This window comes from Labrus mixtus, chromosome 11 (genome assembly GCF_963584025.1).
Source record: "Labrus mixtus chromosome 11, fLabMix1.1, whole genome shotgun sequence".
Taxonomy (NCBI): Eukaryota; Metazoa; Chordata; class Actinopteri; order Labriformes; family Labridae; genus Labrus; species Labrus mixtus.
In genome coordinates, this window is record NC_083622.1 from 17,562,706 (window position 1) to 17,585,889 (window position 23,184).

Here is a 23,184-nt window from a genome sequence, read left to right on the forward strand (position 1 = left end):
GGCATGCTCTCTTCACAGAAATAACCGACAGAATACTTATTAAACTTTTATTTTGAAGTTCACGTTTAAAGGGACAGACACATAGCTGGAACAGAGAGTCAAGTGCATAACATGAGTCCTTAAATATAAAAACATAACAATTAAGTTATTTTTAATTCTTCCTGTAAAATCTCATAACGTTGGTGCCAACATTTTGGTCAAAGTTTTAAAAAAGAAGAATTATGTTTAACAGTTCTAGGTATTAAAATGTATTAAACATCAGATTAAATTATTTAAAAAAAGGATTTAATTCTTTCAAACATGTTAACTAGACACACCAAGAACAAATGTTGTGATGTGATCAAGAACAAAACATTTGACTTTAACAATGATCTTCTATCAGACCAAAGTCTGGATCGCCTCTTCATAGTTCGGTCCAGGTAAAATCTGAATGGCGCCATAAGGCTTGCCCTGCTTGACACAAACCTTCCTGGTCGATAAAGTCTCTACAGAGAAGAGACACATATTGAGATGAGACATGAAGAAAAACAGACGATCACATAAACAACAAAACTGGAAAATAGTAATTCAATGTTTCATCTAAAAGGTAACAGAACTTAAACATTAAACATTAATCCAACCTCCACAGACACAAACATAGCACTTCATACTTCAGTTTAAATGTTTGAGTTATTCTTACTCTAAATACAATTATTTGTCCTTGAATTATTGAACATAAATCTTTTAACTGGTCTTACTCGTTCCTCATTTCTCAACCATCTCATTTCTGCAGCTCCCACTAATGACAGATTAGATTTTCAGAGATCTGACTCTCTACTCTTTAAATTAAAGAGCTTTCTACTAGTGTTGATGCTGTAACATTAACACAGTTTCAACATGACTGATGGGAGGAGGATTCATTGATAACTGAAACTGATGCCTCACCCAGCAGCTTCTGAAAAATGTTGCTGACAGTTCGGCGGTCGGCCTCTTGTGGGAGAAGAGAGTGAAAAAGCACAGGTGACGATTCTTGCTCTGTCAAATCCGGCAGCAACCTGCACACAAACACACACAAACAAACACACACACACAAGCATGTAGGTTTTAGCTCCAATCCCAGACCAACTGAAAAGACTTAAAGTAACAAACTTCTCTGTTAAAGTGTTGCGTTCGTTACCAAGGAGACTCTGCTGCAGCTCTTTGCAGCGTTTCATCAGGCACCTCTGGGATGTCCTTCAATATAGATACCGACCTAGAGACAGGGGTCCTGACAACACACAGATGTGTATATGAGCATGATGGTGAACACACACTTCACACAACTTTCTGTGTGTGTGTGTGTGTGTGTGTTACATACTCTTCTCTCTCTGATGTGAGCATGGGGGAGATCTCCCGAGACATTTCCCTTAGATCAGAGCCCTCCAGTGGCAGGGAACCATGGGCTGAAAACACACACACACACACACACACACACACACACACACACACACACACACACACACACACACACACACACACACACACACACACACACACACACACACACACACACACACACACACACACACACTTGAGGTCTTTGGCTCATATTCATTCTCTGAAGGCTTGCCCTAACCCTTAACCATAAGTGATACATGCCTAACCCCGACCTTTGACCCGGCTGAATGCAACTGCAGTGGAAACACATTGACACCGACTTACCTCCACCAGCTGGTTTAAATTGAATACAGTGAATACAGTGTCATGTTTACTTTTACAAAGTTTACCTGAAATGTCAAACATCTCTGCCTCTGCCACATCTCTGGGGACCTGCATTCACACACAAAGTCATTTTTTTTTCTTAAAGGCTTTTCAGATCTGACGCACAAATAAACACACACACACTCCCACACCTCCTTGGGGCTGAGCTCAAGTATCTCCTCTATTTGGTCCGCCTCCTCCATCTCTCGCTGTCGTTCCCTCTCAGAGTCGGTGGACTCGGGCCCTTGCTCTCCGACCTGCAGGCCCGGGCCTGAGACAGGTCTGATATTCGCTGCTTGTCTCCATAGAAACAGCACCTGTTCAGGCAAGACTGCAGGGAAAAATCTTTGTGGTTTATTTTGAACAAGGTAACTTGAGTAATGTCATATAAAACTAGCAGCACTGTTGGGGAAGAAAAACATGTTCACCTTAAAACACAAATAACCCCACTGAGAGAGAATGAGCAGCTCTTTTCACATTTTACAGGAAATATGCCGGACTGTTTGACAACACAATATGTTTTAAGTGCAACACAGAAAAAGGGAAACTCCTCATGGTTTATGAAAAACATTGCTGTCATTTTTAAGGTTATATTATACAATGACCTGTGTTTTTGTGAAGATTATTTGGTGGATTACTGATGTTTATTGTAACGATGCTGATGCTGTATGTCATTGTCTAACCAAAGAGTGAAAAGAGTGAAGTGATGTAATACGGCTGCCTCAGTCCAAGCCAAACATTTACCCGCAGCTTGAAATCTGTTGTAATGCACTAATTATTAAGTGTTTATTAGACGCTAGCATTGAGCTTGCACACGGCATACTCCTGACATAGAGTAACGGCCGGTATCTCAGCCATTTGTTCACGGTAATTAAATGAATTAATCACCATAAATCTGACAACACTTCAGTGTTTATATTTAGACACTCTGATGGCTTGGCTACACAGATGGCAACGTCAGTCTGTTGGTTGAATTTCTGCGCCCGTCCTGACTGAAATGCATCAACAAACTACTGCATGAAAAAATGAGTATAGGTACCCCCCCCCCCCGTCATCCAGTGACCTCATCAGGTCTTAAACATAAACATAAAGACTAAAGACATTTCAGAAGGGCCGCTGTACTACGTGATGAATGCTTGTAGTAAAATGTTTAACAAGCTTAACTAACAGGGTAAACATTATGTGTGCTAAACAGAAGGGAGACTTGTCACAGTTAGCATTTAGCTCTGAAGAACAGAGTGACTCATAGCAATGTCAGTATGAAAGATGATGCTGACATGCTGAGGTCAAATATCTCACAGTGAGATGCTAAACTGTGTCATAAAGTATTTTGACTGGTCACTAGCTTGACTCTATCTGTACTGAGGTAACTCATGCAGAGCTTTGCCTTTTGTCATGTCCTACTGGTGTGTTTTTACATCACGTTACATTGATTCACATGACTCTTTGTCTTTGTTTTTCATTTGTTCCTAAGGACTCTTAATGTTATTGTTTTGTTTTGTGCTCTGTTCTGTGCTTTTGGAAATATACTGTTGCATCAGACCCAACGGGACCCTGATCCAAAGAACTTAACTTTGCATTCATTCACTCTAATTACATAAACTATTTATGCAGTTTATATTAGCAATGTGTCCTAGTTCAAGGTTACACACACTTTAAGGGAGTTAGTGCCGTTTTTTATTCACACCTTTGTTTCATACCAAAGCTCTACCATGTCTAAACAATAATATTCTTTTTTCACGGATAACATTTATCACAAAACTAATACTAAACTCATATGAGAGGCAATAACTCTTTGCTAAGTTGTTTGTTCCTTCAGTGATCAACTGTGTGCGTGTGTGTGTGTGTGTGTGTGTGTGTGTGTGTGTGTGTGTGTGTGTGTGTGTGTGTGTGTGTGTGTGTTACTGACAGGTGCAGGGATTGTTGAAGAGCTCAGCAGCAGGGCGAATCCTTTGAGGAGAGGGAGGTGGGAGGTTTAGTTGTCTGGTCTCAGCTTGAGGGTTGTCGATCTGCTGCTGCAGCACCGCCTGCGAGATCTGCGTCTCCGGGTCAAAGAAGATCAGCTGCCTCTTCCTCCTCTTCTTCACCTCGGCAGGAGGAATATCCTGTGTGTGTGTGTGTGTGTGTGTGTGTGAGGAAATATACCAGAACTTTTCTCCAACTGTACTCTCAGTACCAATTCATAACAAGGAACCAACCTGGCAATCCATTTTCTTAACTCATTCTCATGAAGAACTCATACTTATTACAACCCATAAACCGGGAAAAGAGGTACCATATTTCTGTCTCTTCAACAAAAACAACACAAGCCTGCACCTCTAACTCCAGAGTTGGTCTCTCATGTCCCCTTGCTGCAGGCTGAGGGGAAGGGAGAGGGGGCGCAGACACGGGGGTGAGCTGGTCTGTGGGGGGTCCAGGCATCTCTGCAGACTCTTCATCAGGCAGCAACATGGCTTCTTCACCAGAGAGAGTAGTAGTGGGCTGTAATCTGATAATGATAGAGACATAGTCAGTGTGTGCTCGTGTTCATCTGTTTCTGCTTTTATTTCCACATGAATCTGAATCATTTACTCAAGAGTGGATGCTGTGGGCTCCTTTGCTCCCTCTCTCTCCAGGTCTGCGTCTCTTCTACCTTCTTCCATTCCGCTCTCTCGGTCTCCTGGTGTTACTTCCTCTCTTGGTATCTCTAAATCTACAGAGGAGATCATCTAATTCCTTCCCATCCCAAAACCCCCAAACTGACACCTTTGTTTTAGAGGAAAAATAGCTCCTATTTTTTGACTCAAACCTTCTGGAAAATGGTCTGTTTGGGCCAAGAGGAAGTCAATAGTATATGGATGCTGATCGAGGAGCTCCACGCCCTCAAACTTCATGCAAAAAGAAGAAAGAGAGGAGGAAATGATTGAAATTCAGGAACTACAGGGCATATGATCTAAAATGTGTGTAGATGTCTTCTGACGGCTGTACCTCTGCGATGGGAATAGCGACCGGCTCCATCTCTCTCAGAGTGATGGTTTCTGGAGATGCAGTTATGCCTAATGAGAAAAGTCATGACTTTTAAAAAAAGAAAAACACATTTACTTTAGAGAATTGACAAACCAGCAGGAGTATACAGATAATCAAGCTGCAATTAGAGTGCGCTCTTCTGTAGAGTGCATTCAGCTTCACAACACTTCCTGACACTGCAGCATCAGCCTCTCCTAATTAAGAGGATGTTGTTGAAGGCATTCGGCTCTGACCTGACCTTCAGTATCTCTCTGTAGCTCTGCATAACTGCCTGGATCTGCTCTATAAGAACTATGTCTCCCTAAGACCTGTATCAACAAACTGTACATACAGAATCCAACATACTGTTCATAATTGGACACATTTTACATATTTCTATAAAGATGAGTAAATAATAAATAATTGGGACACACCTCGTGTATTGGCTTATTCTAGTTGTGCATTACTCATCAAGTATCAAATATTTACAATATTTTTACACTATTGTTCATTGGTTGGATGAAATGAAATTTTAATGTTGACAGCACTATGCTGAAATTATTTTACAAGACTTTTATTGAAAGTGTGCTGACCTTTTGTATTCAGTGTTGGGGAGGAGCACTGTCCTTACAAAATAAGAACAAACTGGACAAAGTTGTTAAACTAGGCAGCAAGATAACTGGGAAGCAAATGTACAGCACTTCTTTCCTGACAGACCGGTACACAGTGAATTTAGCCATCAAGATCACAGCTGACCCTCTGCACCCCCTTTGGTCAGAGTATGAACTCTTAAATTCAGGTGCGCAGGTACAGAATGCCCAGGATGAGGACTAAAAGAGGCATTACATCCTTTGTACCGCGCAGTATTCAGCTGCTTAATAAGAACTGATTATACAGGACGAACTCGGCACTCTGCACTTTATTTAACTTGCTGAAATCCCTCATTGAATCATGTGATGCTTTAATGTGTTTTTATGTGTTCTTATGTGCTGTCCTGTACATTTTAGTTTGTATTGTGTTTTTTAGCTCTCTGTGCAAGGCAAATTCCCCTAGGGGCAATAAAGGTTTCATTCATTCATGGATGGATGGCAGACATCTTTGTAATAAATCACTAATTTACCAACAAACACAACTGCTTTTTACATTTTAAAATCAGATTTATAACATTTTGGGAGTGCTTAAGAATAACAGTCAAGAGCTCACATTTAGCACATTGTCTTGTTGTACTTCACAAAGGTCGTCTGAACCATTAAACAACATTTCTTAATGCATTATAACGGACTGGGAACACAGACTGCATAAAACACTGGCATGGCCTCAGTGTTGTTACCCTTGGTTACTGAAGCCCATCATTTTTCCACATTAGATTAATTTTTCCACACAGGATGTTGCAGCTTAACTGGTACACATTGAATTCTAAATCTATCGAACAAAATCCCTTCTTTTTTATCTTTAAACACAGTGAAGTCCAGCAGTGAATTGAACACAACTGAGGCAGACAATGTAATCCATTGATGGGACTAACCATTTTGTGTTTTGTTTGTATGCTTTGTATGTACAAAATGTGATTTCCTGAATGAGATCCTGGTGGCCCATCCCGTCCCACTGCCAGACTTACATTCCAAAAATGACGACGTGTTCAGCACTCAAGCGCCTTCTAATCAGGGAGATGCAAATCAGGGGATAAGGTATCACTCTGCCTGCTTGTCAGTCAAGGCAGCTGGAGTTTACAGTAAATCAGTATTTCAGGAAATTTGATTGGGTTTTTTTTTTCTTTGTATAAGTGTGTATGACTGTTTGTGTGTTGGACCCCAGGAAGAATAGCCAATATGCTGGTGCTAATGGGGATCCTATTAAAGAAAGAAATATAGATGTAGCCTAAAGATATATATATATATATATATATATATGATCAGTGAAGCAAATGCCATACATGTACTTGCACAAGTTTTAGAATTAAAGACTGCAGAGAGACAGTAGAAGCAATTGTTCTGTTTTGGTTGAGTTTTAGGAAAATATGGAGGTAAGTTGGGAATTCCATAGATATACATTTTTACAAGGTTTAAGAGACCTCTTGGATTATAAGTATTTATTTATTTGATTCAAGCAACAAGTGCAGGACATTCTCCTTTGTAACTTGCCTTTAAATATAATGTGTGATTAAAGAGAAACCATGAAACAACCAAAGAGATGAGAACATCCCTAAAAGAATAGTTTCTCATGCTGTTCAATTTCTCTTTGTCTTTTGTTATTAAACCATCATATTTGAATGGCATCATAATATTGTGTTATCAGTTCATTTGATCCTTTATTCAATTATAACTCAATTGACAATAATTTCATTTTGTGTTTGTACCTTTAAGCAGTTGTGAGAGACATTGATTGCATTCATTAATTTACCTGGCAGTCAATCAATCATCATTTTTTTCGCTTCTGTATTACATTCTGTTTCCTTCTGCAATAATCCAACACCCTGAAGAGATGAGCATTATATGTTTCTAAAGAACATTCAGTCATACCGTTGTCTAGAGCTGCAGCAACAGAAGGACTGGTCCGTTCAGGATGCTCCGGAGAAGTTTCTCTCAGAAACTCCTTTCCCATCTTAGAGACACAGAATTATTGAGATGATTTAAAGAAGTCCCCCAATGACTGCTATGCATTACATTTCACCCAAAATGTGTGTGTTTTGGTACCTGTATCAGAGTAGTAGGACTGGGCATTGATTCATGCATAGACATCACTCCAAACAAAGGGTCTGGAGCTCCTTCTGCCTCTTCCAGGAGAGTCAGGGCGTCTGGGAAGTCCAGAGCTAGTCTGAGAGGAAACAGGAGTTTTAATGGGTTTGTAAGTGGAGGACGATTTTGGTCACGTTGAGCACCTAGTCTCACCTGCTGTGTTCATCCATATCAATTTTCTGGGAAGTCCTCTGTTTCGCCAGCTGGCCCACGACTGACTGAAGTTCCTCTGGAAAGAAGATGGGGCCAACATCAATAACCAGAGCCCATTCCTCCATCATTTATTATGATTATTATAATTTTTACCAAGGAAAATGACACACTGTCGGTGGAATACGAGGACGACGCCATACTGCAGCTGGGAGGAGAGGTAGAGGGAGAAGCGAGGTTGAGGCAGATCTGGCAGAGGTGGTGGTACCCGCTCCAGCAGGTAGTTCACGATGTCATCGCTGTTTGGGATATTTTATCATAATTGAACAAATCCCAACTCAGTCCAGTAACATGACAGTGACAAAGTACACTTCTTACCAGGTCACTTTGATGTTGACTTTCAGGAAGTCACGACGAGTAACTCTGATGCCTTTTGTAGCAACCAGCCTGAAAAGTAATTAAAGGATACAATGTGACTTTTTTCTCATCAGGGCAAAAAGCGATATTGGGGGCATTGTTCAACACTGATGTAGTTGCTAACATGTTCTGTCATTACTGTAGCTTTTTTTTCAAGTTCCCTGATTTATATGAATACATTTAGAATCTGACTCCACATCAAAGTTCTTTATTAATAGCCTACGTTTAGTGTTTTATGGCTAAACTGAAGAAATAATCAGAAAAAAACCTTTTGATGGCTAAAATCTGTGTTTTTTTAAACACATTTCTTGGGTAAACTTGAATCAGCTGATGGGTTTACATTTGAAATGTGCAAACAGTTGTATTTTTTTCAGTCCTATATAATTACAATGTTATTAACGACCAACAGGGTACCACATACTCAGCCAAATATGTACTCAGATGCTAGTCAGTTGCAGGTGTCAGTAATACATGAAAATAAATAAATAATGGCAGATTTTTATTTTTTTATTTTAAACTTTTGTCAATCTGCTCTTACAACATTCTCTTACTTAATGCCAAGGATATATATATATATTTTTAAAGTAAGAAAGATACTCTATTCCTTCAAGTGTCCTTTAACAGTCAAATAATCTTAAAAGAAAAATACGATTTTTTCCCCCTCTCATTGAGACTTATTTGACCTTTGAACTTCAAAGCATGTTTCTTTTGAAAAACAGGCTTCAAAGGTGTTTTTGTTAACGTTTAAATGTTGTAAGATATTTATTTTACTTTCTTCAGCTGCACCTGCACTCAGCTTTTTTTTCTGAAGCACTGTGAAGGTTACTCACCCAAAGTGTGTGGGTGAAAATCTAATATTAGGCTTCAACACATTTACAGGATTAGTTATTAATTAAACCATTAAAGCACATAACTGACATGGTGGATATCTGAAATTGTGTTTTAAATGAATAAAATGGTTACAACAGCGAAAAATACATTTCCTAAAAACACACACACAAAAAAAAACCTCCCTTACAGATCAATGGAAATATGATTTACTTCAGTCAGCAAACATATTAAGTATCAATGTTTCAGACAAACTTCTTACGTTGTTACCAACTTATAAAGGCGGTGGAAAAACCCCCACAGCTTACTTTATAGTCACTTCATCTATCATTATGTTACTCAATGTACATTTAGCAGGTAAAACTTATGACTAACACTTACCTAAAATGTGGATTTCATTTTTAATTTCAAGCGTCGTAGCCTCAAACTATGGTAACATTGTTTCATGCAACATAACGGATAAGGCTACATCTTCAACATTTTCCTCTATTTTAAAATCGATTAAAAACAGTGAACGGACTTTTAACTCACCAGATTGTAGAAAAGCATCCCGAGTGACGCTTTAAAACCGTGGGGTAGTAAAACATTATTGCGAAGATGTGAGAAAAGTCTCGAAATTAGCCCTTAAGGATAGAACAATTACAGCAGCAACAGAGCGGATTTTTTGTCTTTGTGAGATCCTTGGATGCTTGTCGGTTTATTAATCTTTCTTTGGGACAAGCTGATTGGCTAATCCCCCAGAGGGCAACTTCAAATACAGAGATGTTTTTGATCAAATGCTGTAAAGAAATGAAACATACTGTAGTCAATTAGAAAACATTGATTTGCAGTGTCTTATTAATAAGAGTAACAACTAGGTTTGAGTCACACAGAAACATCTGGTTGGAAGAGTAAATGCATGTGAAGCACTAAATAATTGAGAAATACTGTTTATATTGTACAGCTACATTAGTGAGAGTAACCTCTGTCCCAACATGTGCCATTTGACTTTTCAGTGTTCTTTTATATATTAACCTTTATAATCAACCCATTATAATAACAACAGCTCAAAACTCGATCTTATAACAGATTTCTTATGTTCTGTGTTTGTGCAACAAAAGTGCAGATGCAGGAGCTTTGGTTCCATCAAGAAAAAAAAACTTTTATTCAGAAACTGGTCATGGATAAAATGAGACAATCAGGAAAAATATGTTCATATAAAATAAAGGCAAAAAAAACAGCTGAAATATAATAAAAATGACAACGGTCGTTGAACTTTAAAAAAACAGTGTTGAAGGGCTTAAAGATGCAGAAGAGGGAGTGAAGTCCATGACGGATGAAGATCACAGCAGTCTTCCTCTGCACTCGGTTGATCCACAGCAGCAGAGCAGCACCTTCCCCTCCACACTGCCCACCTCGTAGTTGTAGTCCCAGGTCAGCTCTGTGCCGGCTCGGATCCGCCTTAACAAGGACAGATTTTTTTAAAGTTATTTTATTGGAACTTTTTGCCTTTATTAGATAAGACAGCTGAAGAGAGACAGGACATGTTGGGAGGAGAGAGTAGGGGATGACATGCAGCAAAGGGCAGAGGTCGGATTTGAACCCACGATGGAGGTGACGAGGACTGTAGCATCAGTACATGGGGTGGGCAGCTAGACTATCTGGCGTCCCTTAAAAGCTTTTAAAAATATATATATTTAAAATTGCATCTGGAGTCTTATTTTTCTGGCCACCTGATAATTGCATTTCCATTCCCCACCCAGTCCTTCTAATGTTTGGCTCTAATCAGTTTCAACCAACACTTAAGAAGATATCTGTCCTTTTAGCTTTTAAATCTTCCACTCCACTAGTACTGTACTGTGTTTTATTTTAGGTCAAGAGTAGTTTTTTTATTTAGAATATACTATATAAGATCATTACAAAGTGAAGGTAACACCAAAGTTTGAATTGAATAGTGAGTTTAAACTCCCTCTCAAGCTCTGTAGAAATAAGAGGTGAGCTCTAGATTCTAATTTTCAGAAAGTCATTTAACACATTCAAAATATCAATTACATAATTTAAGTTTCTAAAATATGTAATTTCAAACAAATTTCTGCTTGAAAAACATACTCCCACATTTAGTTTGGGGTCTATTCAAGCTATAAAGTCTTGCATAAGTCTTCTGATGCTCCAAAAGTTTGATGAAACGTGAAGGAAATTGAAGGAAATTTTACACAAACTTGTTTCAAAACTCACTTGCTGGCAAAGAACGCCACCCAGGGAAAGCGCAGGTCATGTGTGTCCACGAACACATTCTGGACAAAAAGGTTAGGACTACAACTGTGCTGTAATACAGAGAGCAGACAGAGAAGACAATATTAAATATAACCACAAAGGAGCAGACTGTTGGTGGTTACACTCTTTGATGCTTTAAATGACACTCACATTGAGGTAACGGCCGAGATTTCCTTCCAGCTTGGCATCGATGATGTAGCAGGACTCTTCACCGTCAAAGAACAGACGGGTGTTCCTGTGAGCATTTTCAGTTCCTCCTCCTGTCTGTCCCTGCTGTCCTTTTTTCCCTCCCTGACCGCCCTGCCCTCCACCACCTCCAGGTGGACCCGTTTTCACCATCATCCCGTGGCTGCCCTTTAGGGCGATGCCTCGGGTAGATTTCACTGCTACCTGCTTCTTAGTCACGCCTAAGAAAGAGCAGCGGGGAGAGAAGAAAGGGTCAAAATCACGTGATCATAATCAATGCGGTGTAGAATTAATTGATTTGACTCTTTTCCTTTTCCTCACCAGGGGTGACTTTCTCCTTCTCTTTGTTGTCGTCAGATCCAGAGCTGATGGTCTGAACATCGTCACTGTCAGAGAGTGTCATCACATCCTGCTTCTTTCCTGTTTCTGACTTCACTTGACTGCAAGGAACACAAATTCATCTTAACAACACTCTATCTTTGTCTTTAAAGAGTTAAAATGTCGTTTATTAAAATGTTGAAACAGCCCATAAATGTAGCACACCTTTTGCTGTCTCCAGATTCCTAAAAGAAACAACAAAAAAAGCAGCGTTATCGATCACAATGCAAGAAAATTACAAAATTAAGAGGTGCAAGTTTAAAGTTCTTGGAAATGTTATTTAAACTCTATGTCCTCTGTACTCACCTTCTTCATCCCCTGACTGGTAAGCCATGAAGCCACTTTACTTTTCCCCATCTCCTCTGGCATGGGCGGAGGTTTATCATCATCAGGCCCTTTGACTGAAGCACTCAATCCATCTTTACTGTCTTGACTCCCTGAGGCAGGAAGGGGAGAGGTGTGTGAAGAGAGGTAAGATAAATCTAACAAACCTCCCTCTGGACTCACAAAATCAATGCAGGAGAAACAGTGAAGATATTCCCAGTTATAAGAGAAATCTCTTTAGAAATAAACTCTAGTTCACCTTCAAGTCTGACACTTCACCTGCAGCCTGGTGTACACTGTACGATTGTTTAAAATTAGAGGTGGAGCTCACGTTTTATGGAATCACAATATACGACCCCATTGTAGGGCATGACCTGAGAGCAGACACTGTGCACCTTACACCAGTAAAAAAGCTCTCTCTCTCTCTCTCTCTCTCTCTCTCTCTCTCTCTCTCTGTGTCACACACTTAGCATCACCCATAAACACAAGCTAACTGGCAGCTAAATTAAATATTCTCTGTCCGCTTGAGGTCTGCAGATGTTTCTGCTTTCCTTTTTTTTCCATGAAAGGAGGGGGAATATGAATAAGATTAAACAGGCATGCCTGATGTTTCCATGGTGATTTCAGAAGCTGCGTGTCAGTCTGTGCAGGTCAAATCACGAAAAAGAGTCCCAGAGTTGGCTTGTGGCTCTGCCCACACTGTGCGAGTGTCTGCAGCTGTACGACTAACGCCAGGAGATCGGCCTGAAGTTCGACTCAACTTAAATGTGTTTCGTTGGACTGAGAAATCGGGTCTAAATCAGCCTGAATTCACACAGTGTACGCCTGGCTTTGACACTGGTTTTTTTAGGGCAGCAGGGTGTTGTTTAAATGAATACTGATGATCCTTTTAATCTGAAACGTTAAATTAACAGGCAAATGCCAATTAATTTCCAAGACATACAGATGTATGTATGTTAAGATAATCAACATTTAACAAAGATATAAACTTCAGAGTAATCTGAATCATGCAGTAGATGGACTATAAATTAGCTGGCATTAGAGGCAGTTTAGCATAAACAAAAGGGAAAGGGTCAAATAGCTAGCCAAGCTTTATCCAAAGGTTTCTGTTAACATTCAACTCTCCAGCTCACTATTTAGCACATAATATCACACCACTTATAATGTGTTTAAAAAGGGTTGGTTAAGAATCAAACCTAACTTTCAAATACACTTATTTATCTGTTAGATTAAAACTGTGTCATCATCTTCCTCCAGCTCACCTTCCTTGTTGCCTTTGACCTGCCCCCGTGTGGTGTAGCTCCTCCACACAGAGCTGGAGCTGAAGTAGCTTTCCTTCACAAACGTGTCATCTGAACTGTCACTTTCATCCTCGCTCTTTGAATCCTTGTCGTCGTCATCGTTACTGTCCCCCGATGAGCTTGGGCTTTGAGCTACGGCAGGAAGAAAAAGAAGAGAAAAAAAAAAGAGTAAAAGAAAAAGTGGACATTGATGAGCTATGCTCAGTGGAACAAACACTTCCAAGACTTCAAACCACATGTGTAAAAGACCAACAAGATCCTTCATGGTTGGGCTGGGACTCACTTTTTTTGGACGGTCGGCCCACAGGGTTATTAGATACTAAAGCAGATGGTTGTATTTTGATTCTGGATACATCCACACCGCTCCCCTCGCTGTCTGAGCAGTGAGCCTCGCTCTCGTAGCCCTCCTTGAAATTCTCCACACTCTCAATGTGGTCTAGATTAGCAAAATACTCGTCACCCATCTCTAGGCCTTCTTTGTCGGCAAAGTCGTCCGTTAAAATTTTACCTGGAGAAACGGAAGATAAAGGGTGAGAGGGCAAAATGATATTCTGCATGACTGCTGATTCTCCATCCCCTCTGCCCTTAAAGAAACTGAAGAAATCTGTTATAGGTCTGCCCCTCTTCCTCACCAGCATAAATACAGACGAAAGAGCCCTTGGCCACGTCGTCCAGACATCGGATGCCCCAGCCCTTGTTCTGGGTCTTAAAGAGCTGGAGACGCACCTGCAGGCCGTGCTGCACCAGTCGATTAGTACACATCTCAGCACAGCATTTACACCTCTTATTACACTCATAGATCCTGAGAGAGGGAACAAAATCAGAGAGAAGGATGGATTACTGTGAGACGAGACAATAATTATAATGAACTTCTTATGAGGTTGGAGGTGCTTTGGTGCGTGTTTCATGTCTGACCCTGTGGGGAGACACTCCTCTAATCGTTTGTGTAAAAATCCAGCGCTTGTGTTGATCTGGGCCCCTGGTGTACAGCCTGTGGCCTGCAGGGTCAGCTGGTGGCACGAGCATTTGGATCTTTAATAAAGACATAAAGACGTGTTCAGATCATCAACAGTGGAAGAATTTTAAAGAGCGGTGGTTCAGAGTTGAGTAGCATCACTGACTTGTCTCGACAGCCGTCAGTACATTCACAGCCGACCAGGAAGTCCGCACTGGTGTTGATATAAACTCCGTCTTCAGGAATGCGCTCTTTACCTTAAGGAGAGAGAAAAGAAAAATCTATAAGTCTCTCTATAATGACTTATTCCACTGGGATTTCTGAACACAGTCAGGGCAGCAACAGACCGCTGCATGGAGAGGTGATCTTTTCCTTTTTTTTGGTATATGTTTCACAACACCTGCATGTAGAACAGGGGACTAAATACTTTCCAAAATAGCTTTCAGTAAAGTAAAAAATATATATAAAAAAACATGTAAAATACTGCAAAACACTACCAGTCACTGGTTGCTGACCATGGTATTATTGTGCTTGATTGGCAAGCCAACTCACCTGACCTGAACCCCATAGAGAATCGATGGGGCTGTCAAGAGGATGATGAGAGACACCAGACCTAACAATGCAGACGAGCTGAAGGCTGCTATCAAAGCAACATAACACCTCAGCAGTGCCACAGGCTGACTGCCTCCATGCCACACCACATTGATTCAGTAATTCATGCAAAGGGAGCCCCCGACCGAGTACCGAGTATATGAACATACTTTTCAGAAGGGTTACCTGTATTCTAAATCTCATGTAATAGTCTAATATTTTGAGATCCTGGATTTTTTTTTTTTTAAATGTAATGAGCTGTAAGCCAAAGTCATCAAAATAAAAACAAAATCAGTCTTAAAATATTTCCCTTTATGTCATAAATCTAGGATATATAAAAGTGTCAATAAACAGATTTGGATGAATCTGTGAAGCTCCCCTCTATGACTCTGTGAATGCCTTTTCTGACACATTGATCTTCTTAGAAGACATATGATATTTATTCCCCTGTTCCTGGACACAAGGTCAAGTTAATCTCTCCTTTGTTCTGATCCTAAAACAAGCCTTACTGTAAGCTACATTAGGAGGCGGGGTGGTATCGATCTCATTGACGCAGGAGAGGGGGATATCTTCCTTTCCGCCTGTGATGTCGGGGATGTAGTAGAATGGCCTCTGAGGCTGGAAGGGCCGGTCCACCAGCACGTAGGGGTCGAGACAGAACATCTCCAGGAATATAAAGTCACAGCGGGTCTGGAAGAGGTACTGCTGGATCTCTAACATGTTCCGAAGACAAAGACCACAAGGGGCCTTGTAGATCACATGGAAGGACATCTGAGGGATGGACACAAAGAGACGTTCAGTTCAGTTTCATGTTGAAATAATAAAAGCAAAACATGTCAAAAAATGAATGGTCAGAGAGGCACTCTGTACCTTGCGGTTGACTTTGCGTCGCCCTGTCATGCGTCTGAAATCGTACAGTAAAGGTGTGAGGAGCGGGTTCTTTCCGCGGTGCAGGTCCGGTTTCACAGGGCGGACTCTGTTCAGACACGCAGGCTGGCAAGTGTGCGTCAGGTAGAAGATGCGGTCTGTGGGGGCGCGGTACGCAGGTTGATGTGGGATGGTCGCCACAGCGTGGGTGACAGGAGGAGGGGCTCCAGCCAGAGTGGGCAACTGTCTCTGATACGGTTGTGCAAAAGTTAGTGTAGTAGTATTTTGAGTATTCAGTATTCTCACTCTGTGGAAGGACAAAACAAGAGACAAAGAGAAAAAATAACTAAGATGATATCCCTTTCAACAGACCTTTTATCCTGTGTCAACTTATTAGACAGAAAGAATCAGGTGGACTCACCCAGTGAAGTTGCTGGGACTGGAGGAAAGAGACTGCATGACTTTGGAGGCATGAGTGCCTCCAACTCCTGGGACAAACGGAGAAGTGCTCTTCTTTGCCATCTGATGCTTGTTGCTTGAGGACAGCGAGGAGAAAAGATCAGTCATTACCACTCATATTTTACATTTCTAGCCGTATAGATAATGTTGTGTCTGTGACATTACTACATGTGTAATGTTTAGTTGAAGTTGAAACATGACTATGCTTTTCCCCTCAACATTGTTGTGTCAGCTTGTTTTCTGTAAATGTATTCATCAGGCCAATTCCAAATGAACACCAATGTGGCTTAGTGTTAATTCAATATGTGCTGAAATGAAGTGTCTGCGTAGAAGTTTGCTTTAGATACTCCACAGAGTGGCAATATGTCCCCTTAACAGACAAGTAACAGCTCATTGTACTGCTCTCAGGTGTCTGAAAGCATCGATTAGTGAAGCTTCAAACAGTCACTCTGTAGCAGCGTTTTTCTGCCATCTCTGGATCAAAATGTGAAGCAGCTTAACTTGGTCAAAAATGTGAGTCCCGGCTCCTACTGTAACACAAAACAGTGACGTCACAATGTCCCTAAGATACATTTCATTATCCCAGAAACAAGGTGAGGAGTTGCACCATGGTTGGTTTGGTTTGACTCTGCTTTGATAATTTGTTTGCATTCTAAGGAGGGCTCCAACAAAAGAAAAAAATCGACCAAGCTTCAGTTTTTCTGTGTGTAGTTAAACGTCACAGATAAATGCCTTTAGAAAATGTTGGAGCTAGATGATCAGAAGGTATCACTTACTCAACACGGGGAGGTTGTGTGGGCTGTGGGGGCTGTGTGGGCTGTGGGGGCTGTAGGGGCTGTAGGAGCTGTGGGGGCTGTGGGGGCTGCAGGGGCTGCAGGGGCTGCAGGGGCTGTGGAGGTTGAGGGGTGTGTTGGATCTGTGGCTGCTGGGGCTGCTGGGGCTGCTGGGGCTGAGGCCGGGGTGGAGGTTGTGGTGTCGGTGAAGGCTGGCTGGGTGAGGGCTGTGGTGATTTCACAGGAGAGGCTCCGACATGTCCGTCGCTGGTGTACTGAACCACTGGACCCTTACTCCTTAACGCCCCTAAAAATCAGAACAGACAGAAAGACATTAAGATGTCGCATTACAAATTGCACGTGGTGATTCATTGTGTGAGTGTTTGTGTATACACAGTAATAAGTGTGTGTGTGTTACCCATGTTAGGTCGTGACCTCTGCTGTCCTGCCAGCTTCTTCTCCTGCGTGTTGGCAGAGGTCATCTTCAGGTTGAACATTGGCTCCAACCTGGTGGAGCCTCTGTAGATCCACTCGCTCCTCTTATCATCCTGAACAACACAAAACATTCACTCAACATCAAGTGTTTCACTGATAAGTACACTACCATCCAAACTGATGTTGTCACTGGCTATAAACACAACCCCTCCCTGCCTTTTACAGCAAAGTGTTTGATTCTTAGTTGTCTCCATCCACATACCAAAAAGAGGATCTTGACCAAGCTTCCATCCACCTCCTCCACTTTGCTCTTCCACCACGTTCCCTCCCACTCTGTCTTGATGATCTGTCCAACCTTTAGGAGCACCATAGGCCTGCTGGGATATGCAGTGATGTACTCCTCAATGAAGTCTCGACATGATGCATCCTCAATGTCCTCCCAGGTACGCTTCACTGTAAAAACAAGACAAAAAAATCTCCCTTATAGCGACACATTTTTTTTACTAAAGAAGTCACCAAAAACCTTCTCCCAGCTTTAACAAACCTCAACATATTTAAAAGCTAGACAAATTACAGATTTCTCCAGGCTTCAAAGAAAAAGAGACTAAATAGAGAAACGGGCGCTTACATGGTCGGCAAACAGGGAAAAGGTCAGGAAGATTAACATATGAAGCGTAGCCATCATCAAAGAAGATCAGAAATCTGAAACACAAAGCGGAAGTTATTATCTAGAACAGTGTTTCTCAACCGGTGGTCGCGGATCCATTTTCAGTGGGCCGCTAATCTGTGTCTGGAAAAAATATTGTGTCAAAAAAAAGTCTATGAAGCGCTTTCCAACATGTTTGTTTTTATTTTGTTTCTTTGTTCTGTCACGTGTTGTACTGTCTGAAGTCCAAACTGCACTATTTCACATTGAACAAATCTGATTGGTTGAAAAATATCTGAAATTCGGGTCACAATTTTCCATGAAGGAGCTGGTGGTGGGTCCTGAGGCTAGACCCGTGGAGAACCACTGATCCAGAGGTTACATCCTGTGATTTATGTGAAGGGTCTCTAATGGAACATTTTGTAAGCCAGCGACAACTAACATTTTATTTTTAGGTGTAAAAATGATTCATGTTTCGGATGTAAGTCTGATAAAGTATTTGTGCCCACCTCATCTTGTTCTTGGTGTTGGGCATCTCTGCCACTATGCCAGCATAGAGCCACACCAGGTTGCCGTCCTTGTACTTGGCGACGACACGAGCCCCGACGAACAGGCTCTCCAGGATGGGGTTGTAGTCGAATGCCACGTGATTTCCTGACAGCAGACTCTTTCCTTTATCAAACTTCACTTTATACTTGAAAACACCGTTTCCTGAATTTGGGCAGATTAGAAAATAGAAATTAGATTTTAGATTAGAAAAATATCATTTTTCAAGTTCTCCTGAAGTATGATGAAATGTTCTGGTTACACACCGACAGGGTTGATGGCAACAAGGGTGCCTCTGTGCCAGGTCTTGGTGCGCTTCTTTCCCAGAATGATCATCCCGACTCTGAGCTCGTCCTCTTTGATGTTTGGGTTCGGCTGGGTCATGGAATGAGACGAAAGCTGGGACACAAACACTGCTGGAGCTGAACTATGTATACCTGGAGGGAATGAGAGTCACATACACAGTTAGTACTTCACATTAAATACTTTGCCACAGGTGTAACACATGCATGACCGAGTATGTGGTCTCACTTGTCAGGGGTGTAGACTGCATTGGAGATCGAAGCAATGGAACACCAGGCTTGTTGACTATTTGGGTCAACTTCTTCACCTGCTGCACTGTTTTCTGTAGAGCTGCAGAGGTGTCTTTTACCTGGAGAAATCCATATAAAGGCATATACTGAGAAAAGTTTCCCCTCATAGATGTTTGCTATCAAACCAACAATAATGTTTCCTTGTGAGCATTTCTGTAAACCTTTGTCAAACACCTGCTGCATGGCCATTATCAAAAGTGAGCAAAACCTTTAACATTTTATTTTTCTTACTCAGTTTTGGGGAAAACTCATCAATAGTGCTTCATAAGGCAGGACAGCAGAATACAGAACAAAGGCATTTTCTAAGAACAGACCATGATTAAATCAGACAGGAGAGAGAGGACATGTGTGAGCGCTGTCCTAATGCACACTATCTTACATGGTACTAACCGTATTTCAGGACATAAGAGGTCATTGTCTTTTGCTGCCCGTAATGATATATAGGCACCTTCTTTGATTTTTCTACACTTAGTTTCAACTCAGTTTATATGTACATAGCTCTTATAAAAACACTTTCAGTATGTACATACAAAATACACATTTATTGAAATTTAAAATGAGAGGGCACTAAAAATGTTTCCTTAGGTATAATTCAATTCATTTTATCCTTATTGAAAAATGTCCTCTTGGGTTAAAAGCTGCTCGGATGGCACAAACTGTACTTTTATTTTCATGTATTGTAAGTTATCTGAAGGAATCACAGTTTTAGATGATGTCCAGTATGTGTAAGACAGTGCGTGTAGACAAACTCTTAGATTGAGACTTCTTCCATCCTTTGTACAAAATTAAAATGTCACAGCAGCTGCCACAACGGTCAAGATACAACATAATACACTGGACAAAGAATATTTAGGTACCAAAAACATGACATAAAAAACACTAAAATCATTTTTTTGCTGTCTTTGTTGGTGCATAAATGTTCTTTGTCGGTGGACTATCTTTTTTTTTATTAATTCAAACTCAAAAAGCCATCTCTTTATACTCCCCTCAGACCTGCTCACATCAATCATTCAACAAATAAAGTTTAAATCCATAATAATGTAATAAAGCCGTTTACTGTTCTCACCGATGGATCTTTGCTCGGAGTGAGCGTCTTCTTAGGAGGAACCACTGAACGTGACAAAGAGAGGTGAAGCAGGTATTAAAAAAAATGTTTAAATGTCATAGAAGGAGTAAATGGTTATGGATCTCACAAGAGAGCGACTTACAGCAGCCGACTGCGATGACATCATCATCGTCGTCATCGTCTATCTCGATGACCTCGGAGGACAACAGGCCTCCTCCACCTCCCTCGTCCTCTGAGCTGCTCTCACGGTACACCAGGCCGTTCTTCTGGTATGTTTCCTTCACCAGTTTCTCACACTCCAACACCGACCTGAGAAGAGACGGGAGAGAAATGTCAGACACAATCACTTGTATCACTGCAAAGACTAAGCAGGATGTGCATCCCTCATTATATGACTTATTCCAATAAATTAAAATCCCTTCATCAATGTATACATTCTGTGTTTCTACTACCTCACTGTCACAACTGTCACAGTTGGCATCAAATTTCTGGTTTCCTTGCTCAAAGTTCCCATGGAAATAAAAAAAGAGATTTTCAGGCTCTAAAATGGGAAAAGACAGCTCTTCTTTTGGCGGTTCCTCTGAGTTAATGTAATCTGTATCTGAAGAGAAAACCCTCAGGAGATTTACTATTAATGTTTTGTAAAGAGTGTTACCATAACTGCCATCCTAAAACTGACAGCATCCAATTAAGAAGTTAATTCCCCACAACACAGCTCAGTCACACATTGGGCCTAAACCATGGAACTTTGTAAATCGAATCACTTCTGCAGAAAGTGTGAAAATAATCAGACTTCCTCTTGTCAAACATTAAGACAATGTTTGGTGGAGAAATAAAAATGATCAATGAAAACTGAAAATCAGCTAAATACTTAAATCAATTTCTATTGTAAGACGTAAAGATGGCATACGGTGTTATCATTGGTACTCGTCTCGTGTTTGTTAGTAAAAATATGAGATGGTTTGAGTTTTAGGCAGAAATTAATTAAAATTGGTTAGAGAAGTATTTATCCAGAAATTGACATCCAATTAAAATACAACTTCATCACTAAGAAAGATCTAGAATTCTGGAGGATGGGTTCAGATTTTGCACGACAGCGTTTGGCAACACCTCAATGTTTTCACTTAGGTTTAAGCATCATGGTCTCTAACATCATCCAAATGGTGTAGAAAACAATCGTACCAACAACAAAAAAGTTGCATACCTGCATAGAAATACTGTTTATTGACTTCTTAAAAAAGACAATAGAATACCACAAATGAAATAAAACAGCATTTGGGGAAAGATCTTACTGGTTGGCATCTTTGAGAAGCATCTCTGTCTTGGCCTCCTCTTCCTCTTTCTGCTCCACCCATTCTTTGAGTTCCGTCAGCTGAGCCTTTTTCTTCTGCACGATCTCGCTCTTCTCCACAGTTTCTTCAATCCACTTCTTCAGCTCGTCCAGAGAAATGCCCAGCTCCTCCTCCAGATTGGAGTCCCAGCCGTCCACCTCCATTCTGAGGAGCAAACAGCAGAGAAGGATTGTAAACATAATCACGATATATCTACACGTTTCTTCTCTGTCTCACTCTGATTTACTTTTTTCTAACAGTTTACAGCTACTTGTAGAGAGACTTGATTTTCTGATTTTGTTGTAGCTACCAGGAAGTCAGTTTGCAGTTTATAATTAAGCCTAACAGAATAGAACACAGCTATTGATGTGATAACCTTATAGTTACCATATCCAATTACAGACATTAGTATAATAGAATCAATATTGTTTTTTATTGACGCGTACATTTACACATACAAGAAATATGACTGTGTTTTGGTGCAAAAATAAAATAGCAAGAAAAACAGCAAAAAGCTATTTTAAAATAAAGCAATGCTTCTGCTGACATGAAGCTTATATAGAATAAAATACAAACATATGATTGAACACTAGATGTGCAAAAGTTGCAATGGATTAGCTGTATAGTTGTGCAGCTATGTGCATCATTAAATGTGCAAATAACTTCAAGTATACATTTCCACACACACAGAGTTTGTTTTAGTTTGGTAAGGAGACTTTTTTTAAACAGTACAATGCACGAATAATGGATCGCATCCTTCCTGTTTTTAAGGAAGCATTAGTTCTGCAAATAAAAACCCTTCTCATGTGTTGATTCTGTCTTTTTAATGTGCTGATGTCTGCAGTGAAGGTCATCAATGCGTCTCATAGGAAAGTACTGAAGCTGGTCCGCAAGTTAAAAAGTAAACAAACAAACTCGTCTAATATGTTGATGTTTACTTTGTTTTACAAGCACACTGACAACCAAAACTGATGTTAACTACTTTGAACAAAACCAGATCAACTGCAGAAAATATTTAGTTTGTACTAATGGGACACATTGCTACCATGCTCTAAAATAACAACTAAAGATGATCAGTCTGAATGTTGTTTTAAAAGCTGAAGCATAAAAGGTGTAAGAGTCAGTAAGCATGCTACTGGTTAGCAAAACAAAGGATCATTTAAACCTCCAAATCATGTTTAATTACCTGCAAAACTTCAGTCTAGGTGAAAAGAGTAACTATGGCCATAACCCATTAATACCTGCATTAATACTGTAGTTGCACACATGCTGGGTAAGCATGAGGATATAGAACAACAACACTCAACAACAGAGCCTCTTGGCCTAGCATTAGCATCGACGATTTATCATCTTCTGAGAGAGCGATGTGCGTATCTGCCGAACAATCAGCATGGTGTCCTCTGGAGCTGCTGCCAAACATACTTCAAGCCAAGCATTCATTTAATAGCAGCATTAAACACTCACCCATCGCTGCTTTCCATCCTGCCTGCTCGCAAATTAAAAAAAAAAATAGCTAGCTAGCTGTTGCTACCGGCTGGCTAGCAACAAAAAGTAGCTTATGTTTTGTATGTCAGAGCATCCGACAAGGGCGGTGTTGTTGAACGCCTTTGGGTTGTGTGAGAGATGAAAGGGCCGCTCATTCGGGC

At 40.7% G+C, this 23,184-nt stretch overlaps 2 protein-coding genes across 3 annotated transcripts; both read right to left on the reverse strand.

Moving 5' to 3' along the window:
* Positions 1-12: 12 nt before the first annotated feature.
* Positions 13-9,432, reverse strand: LOC132983191 (meiotic recombination protein REC8 homolog). Its single transcript, XM_061049423.1, has 17 exons — positions 9,366-9,432; positions 7,968-8,036; positions 7,746-7,888; positions 7,593-7,668; positions 7,398-7,518; positions 7,224-7,305; positions 4,687-4,754; positions 4,508-4,586; positions 4,291-4,411; positions 4,036-4,207; positions 3,629-3,824; positions 1,872-2,050; positions 1,746-1,788; positions 1,337-1,421; positions 1,157-1,246; positions 925-1,034; positions 13-485 (listed from the first exon to the last, which is right to left on the reverse strand). Exons 1-17 carry the CDS (start codon positions 9,419-9,421, stop codon positions 379-381), a joined length of 1,797 nt encoding a protein of 598 aa, XP_060905406.1. The 5' UTR covers positions 9,422-9,432; the 3' UTR covers positions 13-378.
* Positions 9,433-9,949: 517 nt separating this feature from the next.
* Positions 9,950-23,119, reverse strand: setdb1b (SET domain bifurcated histone lysine methyltransferase 1b). Of its 2 annotated transcripts, none has more exons than XM_061050403.1 (25): positions 23,003-23,119; positions 21,500-21,703; positions 20,350-20,516; positions 20,208-20,251; positions 19,080-19,200; positions 18,815-18,985; positions 18,512-18,713; positions 17,985-18,058; positions 17,619-17,809; positions 17,340-17,469; positions 16,925-17,228; positions 16,111-16,224; positions 15,693-15,996; positions 15,332-15,593; positions 14,398-14,488; positions 14,192-14,308; positions 13,909-14,078; positions 13,560-13,784; positions 13,238-13,408; positions 11,958-12,088; positions 11,817-11,836; positions 11,595-11,713; positions 11,238-11,494; positions 11,049-11,137; positions 9,950-10,274 (listed from the first exon to the last, which is right to left on the reverse strand). In XM_061050403.1, exons 1-25 carry the CDS (start codon positions 23,017-23,019, stop codon positions 10,157-10,159), a joined length of 3,813 nt encoding a protein of 1,270 aa, XP_060906386.1. In that variant the 5' UTR covers positions 23,020-23,119; the 3' UTR covers positions 9,950-10,156. The 2 variants fall into 2 exon arrangements, with proteins under 2 accessions (XP_060906386.1, XP_060906385.1); XM_061050402.1 differs by having other exon boundaries at positions 20,199-20,251.
* Positions 23,120-23,184: the final 65 nt, after the last annotated feature.